At 61.8% G+C, this 11,072-nt stretch overlaps 3 protein-coding genes across 5 annotated transcripts in view; 2 read left to right on the top strand and 1 right to left on the bottom strand.

Annotated features, from left to right (window-relative positions):
• Window positions 1-4,253, top strand: part of C1QBP (complement C1q binding protein) — a 7,270-nt gene extending 3,017 nt beyond the window's left edge. The window contains 6 exon segments of the mRNA XM_077746774.1: window positions 719-852; window positions 855-871; window positions 2,367-2,463; window positions 3,481-3,576; window positions 3,652-3,774; window positions 3,862-4,253. Of these exon segments, the coding sequence (XP_077602900.1) occupies window positions 719-852; window positions 855-871; window positions 2,367-2,463; window positions 3,481-3,576; window positions 3,652-3,774; window positions 3,862-4,011 (617 nt within the window). The 3' untranslated portion in view covers window positions 4,012-4,253.
• A 58-nt stretch (window positions 4,254-4,311) lies between these two features.
• RPAIN (RPA interacting protein) lies at window positions 4,312-10,754 on the bottom strand. Of its 3 annotated transcripts, XM_077746626.1 has the most exons (7): window positions 10,620-10,754; window positions 9,237-9,407; window positions 8,027-8,087; window positions 6,795-6,906; window positions 6,576-6,639; window positions 6,236-6,376; window positions 4,312-4,457 (listed from the first exon to the last, which is right to left on the bottom strand). In XM_077746626.1, exons 1-7 carry the CDS (start codon window positions 10,698-10,700, stop codon window positions 4,428-4,430), a joined length of 660 nt encoding a protein of 219 aa, XP_077602752.1. In that variant the 5' UTR covers window positions 10,701-10,754; the 3' UTR covers window positions 4,312-4,427. The 3 variants fall into 3 exon arrangements, 1 of the variants encoding a protein (XP_077602752.1); XR_013330838.1 differs by lacking the exons at window positions 4,312-4,457; window positions 6,236-6,376; window positions 6,576-6,639 and adding an exon at window positions 7,434-7,607 and having other exon boundaries at window positions 6,817-6,906; XR_013330839.1 differs by lacking the exons at window positions 4,312-4,457; window positions 6,236-6,376; window positions 6,576-6,639 and adding an exon at window positions 7,434-7,604 and having other exon boundaries at window positions 6,817-6,906.
• Window positions 10,755-10,871: 117 nt separating this feature from the next.
• The window catches only part of NUP88 (nucleoporin 88), a 24,710-nt gene continuing 24,509 nt past the window's right edge, over window positions 10,872-11,072 (top strand). The window contains exon 1 of the mRNA XM_077746773.1: window positions 10,872-11,000. Coding sequence (XP_077602899.1) covers window positions 10,872-11,000 — 129 coding nt within the window. The remainder of the gene's footprint in view (window positions 11,001-11,072) is intronic.

Genomic DNA, 11,072 nt, shown 5'->3' with positions numbered 1-11,072 from the left:
CCGAACGGGGCGCGCGCGGGGTGGGGTGGGGTGGGGTCGGGCGCGCGGCCAGGGTAGCGCGCTCGCCGGAGGTGCCGGCCGACAGGGCTGTGCGTGCCCGAGGAGGGGGCTGCCCGCAGGGGCGATGCCGGGGAAGGGGTGTGGGCCGAGAGGAAACACGCTGAGGGGGTGGCGCTCGCCGAGGGAGGTTCACTCGGGGGGAGGGGAGGGCGCGAAGGGGGTGCACTCGGAGGAGGGAGGTGCGCGCTGGGGAAGGNGGTTCCCGCAGGCTGGCTGGGAGCCCCGGGCACCCGGCCCACCGCATCCGCTACTGGTGGAGGTCCTCCGCCCTGACCCGTGTTCCTCCGCCCGCGGGTGTTTCCCTTTGTTGAAAGATGCGACTAAGCTCTGGGAGCGGCTTTATCTGAGTCTCAGAGGACCCTTGGGAATCCCGGGGGTGGGGGGTTCCAGGCGTGGTCAAGCGTGGGTATGAGGTCACTGTTGGAAATCGTTTTCCCAGAGGCGAGTTCAGCTTCCTGATTTAGTGTTTCCAGCATTTTTACAGATGGAGAAACTGAGGCATCGTGGGTGGGAATTGGACCCTGTTGGTAGAGCCTGGTTGATGGCACACGCATCAAACGGTCCCAGGTCCAGGCTTCAGGCTGCAGTAACCCCAGGTGGCGGATAGGTTTTAGCCGGACTGGGTCTTTTGCTGCATCTTAACGGATTGTTATTTTAGGAGACAAAGCGTTCGTGGAGTTCCTGAACGATGAGATTAAGGAAGAAAAGAAGATCCAGAAGCATGGGTCCCTCCCCAAGATGTCTGGGGGCTGGGAGCTCGAAGTGAACGGGACAGAAGCCAAATTAGNCGGGTGAGGGTGTGGGGAGAGAAGTAAGGGGGGGGGGGGGGGGGTCCCTGAGTGAGCCTGGGGCCGCACGTGTGCCCTCCCGGCGACAGGGTCCCTGCACGCAGATCTGCTGTGTTCATGAGACAGGAAGGGAGCAGCACGGTGTCCGCAGCGGAAGGCTGGTGGAGGCTCGGGAGGCCGGCTGTCCCTCCGGCTGAGGCTGGGTGCACAGACCCCCCCCCTCCCCCGCGGAGCGTGCTGACCGGCTCCACCGCCGGCTCTGGCTGCGGAACCAGGACCCGCTCCCTAAACGTGAACTTTGTGGCCTGCGTGTAGGACGGGGTACTGCGTAGAGTGTGTGGCCACCAGGGCGGTGGGGGCTCTCACCTGGTTCTGCTGTTATGACCCCCCTGTCGTGAGTCCACCCTGTGTGCTGTAAAGGAGGGTTCTCATTCTCAGGGTTTTTGCCTAGAGGGCGTCCTGTCCCCGCAGTGGGGTCCCTGTGTGCTCTGCGACTTCACTGAGGAAACCGTTTTCCCGGGGCGAGTCGTAGCCAGTTCTGGGTTGTTCTGCGTCAAGTCCTCGTGAATAAAGGCGTTTCTGTGCCGGGAGCCCGGCTCGGTCAGCGCCGCTGCGGGTTAGGCAGGTCCTGGGGCTGACCGTCCGCCCGGCCGGGCCGCAGGGAAGGGGCTTCCTGGCGCGGCTCGGGCGTGGTCTGTCAGGCGAGGATTCTTGCACCTTGAAGTTGTCTGGGTGTCTCAGGCCTGCTTTCTGATAGTGAAACTTCCATTTCCTTTTTTTTTTTTTTTTTTTTAAGTTTATTTATCTTAGAGAGAGAACTGAGCCTTTAGACGGGAGGGGCAGAGAGAGGGAGACAGACTTTGGAGCAGGCTCCAGGCTCGAGCTGTCAGCACGGAGCCCGACGGGCAGTGGGGGAAGTCTCAACTCAGGGACACCGGAGAACGTGACCGGAGCTGAAATAGTCAGACGCTTAACCCGCGGCGCCCCCCCGCGGCCCCACAGCTGTTTTGAAGAGTCGGTCTTTGTTCCAGTTCATCCTGAGGCCTCTCTTCCCTTAGCCTGAGGCCGCCCCGCCCCTCCTCACCCCCAGGTGGCTTCTCTGCCCTCCCAGCACTTCCTCCCTCTCGGCCACTGGAGGGCGCCCGGGGCAAGGCCAGGGTGGGCTAGATAGGCACGGAGATGACCGGTGGGCGCGGTTGGCAGGGAGCCCCGGGCGCCGGCCTTGCCTCCCACCCAGGACCAGATCTGGTGGAGATAAAGTGGGGCCAGTCGGGGCGCATTAGTTGACTTGCAGCTGCCGTGCGTGGTGGGCTCAGTCACACCCGGTAAGTCCGTCTTGGGGCCTCGGATACTCCTTCCGCAGGTAATTCTGTCAAGTCCGTGGCATTAGAGACATTGTTTCAGTCAGCATTTTTAACTGTAGCCTCTTTTGGAACCTCGAGAACTTCTGGGAACTTCTTTGTGCGTTGAATACTGAGAGAAAACCACAGCGCTTCAGGTTTTCTCTCGCCCCGGTAGGATCACGGTGACGTTCAACATCAACAACAGCATCCCACCCACGTTTGAGAACGAGGAGGAGCCCCCCCAGCAGGGGCAGAAGGTGGAAGAGCAGGAGGTGAGCAGGGTCTCAGCTGCGGCCTGAGCGCCGACAGCCATTCCAGGGCCCTTCCCAGCGCGCTGCCCGGGAAGGGACGTGGGGGGACGCAGGGCCCCGTCCTCGGAGCTCTGCTCCCCGAGCAGCGGTCTCTGGCCAGTGTAGCAGCGCCGTGAGCCCCCCCGCCCCCCAGGCTTACAGTTCGGCCCGTGTTCTCTTAACGGGAAGGAAACGAACTGGTCTGAAGCCTCCTTCCCATGATCGGGGGTCGCGTCCCAGGCTGGCAGTAAACACAAGCCACTGAACCAGGTAGCAAAGCTGGGACATGAGAGATTTGGGCGCCTGACACCTTGGCACGCTGGCCCCGCTTGGCCCGACCTGGACGTGCCCAGTCCTCAGACCTCTCAGGAGGCTGTGTGCGCCACAGGGTCCCCCGGGTTCCCGACGCAGCAGATTACAGCCCCCCTGGTGTGCGTCTGTCTTCGCCACCCCGGCCGCGGTCCCCCGATCCTGGACAGCTCCCGTCCGGGCCGGTGCTTCAGCCTTCGGGACAGCCAGTTAGTCGGATGCACCGGCCTCGGTTCTGGGCCTAAACAGGAAGACCCCCAAACGGTCAGCGGGAGGGAGAGAGGTTGGGGGGGGGCGGGGCGGCTTCGCAGCCTGTGGGTGGAAAACCTGTCCAGGGAGACGAGGCGCGCTAACTTAGCTGGCACCGGAATTCAGATTTAATTCTAAGCCTGGTAAGTTCCGCGAACAGCGTGAGGCCCCGTTAGCCTTGTGATCCTCTGCCCTCGAAGACCTCGCGTGTGACTCTAGAAAGATCGGCCCGGGACTGGTTAGCGCAGGTGAACAAGCTGGTGCGGGGCCTCTGTGCTGCTAAAGATTCCAGGCTCTTCTGCACGAGCACGGGCGCGTAGTGTTTAGAAGCGGCTGACGGCCCACCCAGCCGTGGCCATCAGGGCCCTGCGGTGAGCTCTGGGGTCCAGGCACGCACCCCCTGCTGGCAGGGCGCGCCCTGACTCGTTCTCGCTTCCCCAGCCTGAACTGACGTCCACTCCCAACTTCGTGGTGGAAGTTATAAAGAACGGCGGCAAGAAGGCCCTGGTTCTGGACTGTCACTACCCGGAAGATGAGGTGCGTAGGGTGGANGCTAATAGTCTGGTTTGTCTCGCGAACCCCTTCCGTCGCCCAAACCCCGTCTCCTCTCAGGTAGGACAGGAAGAGGAAGACGAGAGTGACATCTTTGCCATCAGAGAAGTGAGCTTTCAGTCGGTTGGCGAGGCTGAGTGGAAGGACACGAATTACACGCTCAACACGGACTCCCTGGACTGGGTGAGTGCTCCCTGGACTGGGTGAGTGCTCGGGGTGGTGGGCGTGCCCGGGTCCCGGGGCCGCAGCGAGTGGGGTTTCTCCCTCCAGGCCTTGTACGACCACCTGATGGACTTCCTGGCCGACCGGGGCGTGGACAACACCTTCGCGGACGAGCTGGTGGAGCTCAGCACGGCCCTGGAGCACCAGGAGTACATCACGTTTCTCGAGGACCTGAAGGGTTTTGTCAAGAGCCAGTAGACGGGACGGGACGGTGAGCACGTTACCTTGCGGCCGGCTTCCGCCGGGGACGAGCCCGCGCTGCAGCCGGACACGCGCGCTCGCGGATGGTTTTCCTCCTGAGATCATGGAAGATAATTGAGATTTAAATTATTTCTGTTGCCCTCTCGTTTACTATTTGTTTATTTCTTCAGTAGACTCTGTCGCTCCCGGAATTTTGTATAACGTAATGATGGACAATAAAATTGGTTTAATTCCTCCAAGGTGCTCCGTCTTTTCTGTTCCTTCCTTAGCCTGCATCACAGAACACCCAAGAGCAGAGACGTTTGAAAGTTTTTAATACAAAATAAGTTATAAGTTAAAGGTCTGTATCTACAAGTCCCTCTGTCACACGGAGCGAGCAGACTCCACCCCAGAACGAGGTGCCCAGGCAGGTTCTAGACGATCACCGTCCAAGCGTCACAAGCCTGCAATTTCAGCAGAAAAGCAGAGTCACGGCCCTCGTCCCAGGACGTGGTTCAGGACCAATCGTAGTGACCTCGGCTGCGTGGGGGTTGGGGGCCAGCATGGAGAGCCGGCTCTGGGGCTGTACCAGGGACCCCCTCGCACAGCCCCAGGAAGACTGCCTTGGCCACAAGCCACAGTGTGGACGCCTCGGGCTCAGATCAGACCCTAGAGACAGACTCACACCCTCCCCCTCTGGACGGGGCCACCAGAGACGGTATTCAGGCTTCTGATGGCTGGTATCTTTTGTGGCTGAGCAGAGAGAGGAGGCTCCTTCCACTGACCCCAGGCCTGAAATAGGCATGTGCCGCAGGGGGGTACAGCCCCCGCATGTCCCCCCACCCAGGCAGAACCCCAGCTTGAGGCCCAGTCAGTACTGGAGCAGGAACAGGCCCCCAGCTCCCTGATGGCTCACTGGCCACCATGCCACGGGGTCCCCGACGGCTTCCCCAGGGGATACGCCTGGCTTCCTGGGGTCTGGCACCCTCTAGCCCGTGACCGGCCTGGACCGCTCGCACATCTCCAGCCTCCCACATCCTCGTGGCCGCACGTGACGTTCCGTAACCCACGCCTGCAGCTGTATCGCGCCCCCTGCCCCGGCAGAGAACCCTGCAGCCAGCCCCCACGGTCCTGGACTCCCCCTTATGTGAAGCCAAGGGCCTGGAGACCGGAGCTCCCGCGCTCCAGGGACATNACTGGGGCCCGCAAAGGCCACGCGCTGTGGTGCTGCTGGGCGCTCAGCACCCGGGCGACCCCTCGCCTGCCACTCCCACACCCCACGGCCCGGGCTCACACTCGTCCCTCTCCGCGAGGAGGCAGGAGCCGAATCCGCCGGACCTGCACCGTTCAACTCCCTCACCCACCTCAACCTCTACTTTCTCCGGACACATGAGGCCCCTGCCTGCGTGCGGGGGCCGGGAGGGCAGGAAGGCTGTGATGTCGCCTTCCGGGACCGACGAGCGGCGCCGTGGCAGGGGCGCGGCATCCGGCGCAGCGGGGCCCCAGGACAGCAGGACCTGCTGTGGGGACAACGGCCCTGCGGTGCCCTGTCGTCGCAGGCAAACCTGCCTCGAGTCACTGGGCGGAGCCACGGGCACGTGGGACACAGCGGGCACAGGAGCCCTGGAGACACCCGGCACGGGCCTAACCCTCACCCAGGTCCTCCCCACACTGCCTGCGGGAAGGCACCCCCCCCAAGCCGGACGCTGGAGCCACAGACCCCGGGACCCCAGCGCCGGCGTCCCTGCTCCCTGGTGGGGCAGCTGGCTGGACCCCTAACTGACGGGAGTCTGCGTCCGGTCCCCAGCAGTGGGGACCCGCCCACCCGGCCAGACAGAGCCCTTGGCACTGCCGCCTCCCTCCCCACCGTGCAGCCCCCTCACAGGCCCTGTCTCCTCGGCGCCCCGACCCCGTCCTGCCCCCTCCTGCATGGCGGGCACGCGCCGGCCTATGTGGGTCCCGTGAGTGGGACGTAATCCGCTGCCGGAGCCAGGCGCCCCCTCCCGCGGCCTCCGCCCCCTCCTTTCCGGTAGTTTCATCTTCCTGGACAAGTACCTTCCTCACGGAACAAACCACTTTTCAACACCTGGCCGGTTCAAAACAACAAGAATTTAAAAGGAACAAAGAAGAATTTAAAAGGAACAAAAGCCTAAACATCTGCGTGTCTCTGAGCCGGACGTCCACCAGCGAGGGAAGAGACCCTCGACTGGGCCGCTCTCGCCGGGGGCCGCAGCAGGCTTACCTGGCAGCTCATGAGAAGAGCGGGCTTTTCTCCCATCCCCCCGGTGGCCGAAAACTCAGGCGTGTGGGGACAGTGCGCACTGTGCTCGCTCACGCTGTCCTCGATGCAGGCACGGAGCTTTTGCTCCGTCAACTCCGGGGCCTAGGAAGTAAAACCGTTAAACTACGACCTCATCCCAGCTGCCCCGGAGTCAACAGCTTGAAAATCGGTCCCCATCGTGTCAGGTAAGAGGGCTCCTCCCGTATTTTAAGGCCATGGAAGCTGAAATTCTGAATTCTAGTGTTGAAGAAAGCAGGCCCACGCGGGAAGAGGACACATGTCATCTGCGTGTGCAACTCACCTGAGAGGAGAGGTACAAGCCACACGGACATGTGACCACGCCGCTCGATACCCTCAGGTTGGACCTGGAAGCAGAGTTGGGGTCAGAGAGGTCGGCGGCCAGCAGACCTGGGTCCCCAGGCCCCTCCAGACAAGCAGCGTCTGGGGCGGGGGAAGCACTACTCACCTCCGAGCAGGGGGTGGGGACCGATAACGCTGGGAAGGTTTTGAAAACTCTTACTTTGTGCACACAGGACAGATGAGGGGGTTTGCTTCCCATTCGGCCAGCATGATGCTGAGACACCGCTCATCGAACTGCAAGCTCTTCTCATACTCGCTGATGATGCTCCGCTCTGCAAGGCAAGGGGCCCCTGGGATGCTCGCCCCGCCCCCTCCCGTCCAGNCCATGCTAGGGTCAGTGCTGAAGGCTTCATCCCCCAGGGAGTAATTCAGGCCAAATCAGACTACCGGTCACAATCCCAAGACATTTACTGCGTGGTCAGTCTCCATCCCGCTGGCCCTCCCCTCCCGTCTGACTCTCCTCCGTGACCACCAGCGGGGAAGAGGGGAGGACAAGGGACAAGGACATGACGCCCCTCCGGAGGCTCGGGGAGCAGCGTGTAGGGGGGGTCAGGGCCCCGGGGCAGCTGGAGAGGGCGGACGCTTACAGGGCCCGGCCCGCCCTGCTCAGTGTGGCACGCGCTGTTCTCGAGTCTGGACACTCGGTCTGTGCCGTGCACGGCCTGCGTTCCGTGTGGCATGCGCGCCACGCCGCCCGGTGCATGGTAGGAGGAGGGACAGAGGGGACGGAGCTGGTCCCTGCTCTCGATGAGCTCACAGTCCAGGCTGCAGAGCAGGGGGTCAGCAAACCGCAGCCCACCTCCACCTCCGCCTTTTCCAATGCAGTTCCATCGGGGCGGAGCTGTGCTCAGGGCCCGCTGTTAACAGACAGGAACCGTCGCGCGGGCCACGACACACAGAACGGATGTTGCTTCCGGTCGCACCACCAGCCGCGTCCCTGTCCGCTATCCTCCGTCCCAGGCTACCTTGTCTTCTGGCCACCAGGAGAGAGCAATGGAATGCGGGGTCTGAGCACAAGGCTCAGCGCATGGGAGACTCTTCCAAGAGGAAGGGTGGACACGCAGCCGAGACTTGATTAAAAATGGGCCTCTTGACCAGAGACCGCCTGAAGCGGAGCGGGGCGGCTAAGAACCAAGATTTCTCCCTGAAAAGCGGTCAGCGGGGCGCCCGGGTGGCTCTGTCGGCCAAGCATCCAACTTTGGATCAGGTCACGATCTCATGGTTCGTCAGTTCGAGCCCCGCGTCAGGCTCTGTGCTATCAGAGTGGAGCCCGCTTCAGCTCCTCTGTCTCCCTCTCTCCGCCCCTCCTCTTTCTCTCAAAAATAAACATTAATACCAAAAGAAAAGCGGTCAGCATCAGGGCAGCGGGTGGGAGGCGGCCCCAGAACGCACCTTGCTCAGCCAGCTCCTGCTGGATCTCCTCGAGCACGGCCAGGTCCACGGGCTCCTCCAGCTGCAAGACAAAGTGGGCTCATGCGAGGCTTCAGGTCCCAAGCGGCCAGCAGGTCCCACCGGGACTCCTACTTGGAGGCTGGCTCGAAGCCACACGGAACCGAGGAAACGACGTGGGAATGTGGTCACGCTGAGGAGCCGTCAATGACTGAACCACTGGGAACAAGATAATGGCCCCAAATGTGGGGGGAGACAGTCTAGGGCAGCAACGACGTATTTGTTCTGCCAAAAGCATGTAAGTGCCGGAAAGTTCTTGACCTCTGTAAACCTCATCTCAGGTCTCTGTGAAGTGGGAATAAAGCTGCTGGAGAGCTCCCGGGAGCCCCATAGCGCACCATCTCTGCAGACAGCCCGCATGTTCCCAGGGCAGTTTGCCAACGTTTTCTTACGTTGTTTGCACGACGCTACCTTCTTCGTGGTATGAAGGTGAAGCAAAGCTCAGAGGCGCAGGAGGGGTAAGAGTCGAGAGCAAAACCAGGGCCAGAGTTCCAGAACTACGGACTCGCAGGCCAGTGCTCTTCCTGCACATGGTAACCCGCTTCCTATCTGGACCCAGGCCCCAACTCTGGCCAAGGTTAGAATTAGAAAGCTCTGGGGGCGCCTGGGTGGCTTAGTCGGTTAAGCGTCCGACTTTCACTTGGGTCATGATCTCGCGGTTCGTGGGTTCGAGCCCCGCATCGGGCTCTGTGCTGACTGCCAGCTCGGAGCCTGGAGCCTGTTTCGGAGTCTGTGACTCCCTCTCTCTCTGACCCTCCCCTGCTCACGCTGTCTCTCTCTCTCTCTCCTAGAAATAAATAAAATATTAAAAAAAAAAAAAAAAAGAATCAGAAAGCTCTGGGACCTTCTCCAGGAGAGAGCATCCTAGCCCGTGGTGCCGAATCAAAATTTCCAGGGAGGGAAGCTGAGGAGTGAAATTTCTGTTCAGTTTCCTGAGATGCAGTGATATAGCACACTGGCAGTCTGGGACGTGCAAACCAGGAATCCAGAAGAGTCTAACATTAAAGGCGAAAGAGCCTGGGTTAAGGGTGGTTGGAACCCTGAGTGGGGGCTGGAGGGTGGTGGGGTTAGAGGACTTGGGCAAACAGGGAGAGAGGACACCGGGCAGTCCTGTGCTGTAGCCCCTCCCCCAAAACACACACTCCAGCCTGACCTGAGCCAAGCCCTCTGGACAGCCCTCCACCGACTGCAACGCGCTCCACTCTTCTTCCATCACTTCTTGCACCAGAAGGGTGCTCGGGGCGCTCCCTGGCACACTGCCTCCCGCCTGGCGGTATCTGTTCAGAAGCCTGTCCCGGCTGTTCCTCATTCTCTCCAGGCATCCCTTGGAAGGAAAAAGACGGGGAGCAAGTCCATTAAAAACTTTGGGGGGCACTTGGGTGGCTCAGTCGGTTAAGCGTCCGACTTCAGCTCAGGTCATGATCTCCCAGTTCGTGGGTTCAAGCCCCGCATGGGGCTCTGTGCTGACAGCTCGGAGCCTGGAGCCTGCTTCCGAGCATGTGTCTCCTTTTCTGTCTCACTCTCCTCCACTCACGCTCTCTCTCTCAAAAATAAACCTTTTAAAAAATTCTTAGGCTAGGTGTTAAGACATTAAAGGAAATGTACAGACAGGAACTTTCAGCTATCACCTGAATTATTGTTATTTCTGTGTATTCCTCTCCAGTCCTTACCCACACGCAGACAGGTGAAATCACAAGGTTTTGTTTACTATCCCAGACTGGAATATTTCGCAGCCTGTCTTCAATGCCGGCGTCCTTAATGGTTGGGTCATAACAGCTCAGCCCCCAGGGTGTCACCACTGGATGCAGGGTTACTTCCGCATCCCCGCCGCCCCAGGCATGGCGACGACAGCCGCCTTTCTGGACACGGTGTCTCAGCCCAGGACGATTTTTACCCCCCATGGCACATCTGGCAATGCCTGGAGACACTTTTTGCTGTCGCTTGAATTGTGGGGCTACCCGCATCTAGCAGGTGCAGGCCAGGGAGCTGGGCGACACTCTACCGTGCGGACAACAGCGCCGCCAGCAGTATAGACCGGTCTTCCTCAAAACGTCCACAGCCCCGGTTGACAAGCCCCCGCTGTCAGCCTTATTTCTAGCACCCGTGTATTTTCCTAGACTACAGGACCTCTGCCCCTCTCTGGAAAGCTGGGTCACATGATAGGAACCATACTGACGTCAGAACAGGTCACAAGTGCGGCAGGGGCCCGTCCCTGCTGAGACTGTTACGGAGGCGCCGAAGAAAGAGTTTGGGGCAGAACGAGGCATCTTTTCCAATAATTGCTCGACTCCTGTCTGGACTGGAAGGCAGAAGCCAGGCGCCTCCCCGACGCCTACCCACCACCGCCGGCAGGGGGTGCTGGCACCCGGCCGGCTCGCCACGACCCCGCGCGCAGGGTCTGGAGCCCCGGGAGCGCCCGGCCCGGCCCGGCCCCGCTCCAGGTCCCCAGCCACCGCCCGGCACGCGGGAGGGCGGCTCCCCGGACGGGGTAGGGGTGACGGCAGCACGGCCGAGGCTTCCCAGGCCCCACGCCCACCTGCCGGAAAGCCTCCTTCCAGGACGGCGAACCCGCCGCCTGGTAGAGCGAGCGGCGCCGGTGACCCCGCGCCTCGTCCATCTCGTCTCCGCGCGCGTCGCCGCCGGGAAGTCCCGCCCCCGGGAGCGCGCCGAGGCCGGGNCAGGGCCGGCCCCGCGGCCCGCCCCTCCCGGAGACACAGTTGGGGCGTCCCTGAGTGGTGGCATCTGTGAGGTCAGCCCAACGTGGGCTGAGGGAGGTCCATCCTGAGGGATGGCCGGCTTGGCCAGGAGGACGTGTCCGGCCAGCAGTCAGAGACACAGTACGCGGCTGTGCCGCGGGGGCAGCCTTCCCTCAGCCGCCGAGCCCCCGCAGGCCGCGTGCTTCCGGGCTGCCTGCTCGGTGATTGGCCGACGCGCGACGGGCCGCCCGCGGATTGGCTGCGCTCGGCGGCGCGCGGAGCGACTCGGGCGA

The sequence above is a fragment of the Crocuta crocuta genome, unplaced genomic scaffold (genome assembly GCF_008692635.1).
Source record: "Crocuta crocuta isolate KB4526 unplaced genomic scaffold, BGI_CrCroc_1.0 scaffold139, whole genome shotgun sequence".
NCBI classification, from domain to species: Eukaryota; Metazoa; Chordata; class Mammalia; order Carnivora; family Hyaenidae; genus Crocuta; species Crocuta crocuta.
The sequence above is the reverse complement of the archived record's forward strand: the minus strand, read 5'-3'. Positions and strand labels throughout refer to the sequence as shown.

What these genes read in the sequence shown, in the direction of transcription:
- RPAIN (XM_077746626.1), bottom strand. Translation starts at nt 10,700, where the DNA reads ATGGACGAGGCGCGGGGTCACCGGCGCCGCTCGCTCTACCAGGCGGCG. An exon ending in GGAAGGAGGCTTTCCGGCAG is followed by an intron (nt 9,408 to 10,619) that starts GTGGGCGTGGGG and finishes TTTCCTTCCAAG; the next exon opens with GGATGCCTGGAGAGAATGAG. An exon ending in GCTTGTACCTCTCCTCTCAG is followed by an intron (nt 6,377 to 6,575) that starts GTGAGTTGCACA and finishes TTTACTTCCTAG; the next exon opens with GCCCCGGAGTTGACGGAGCA.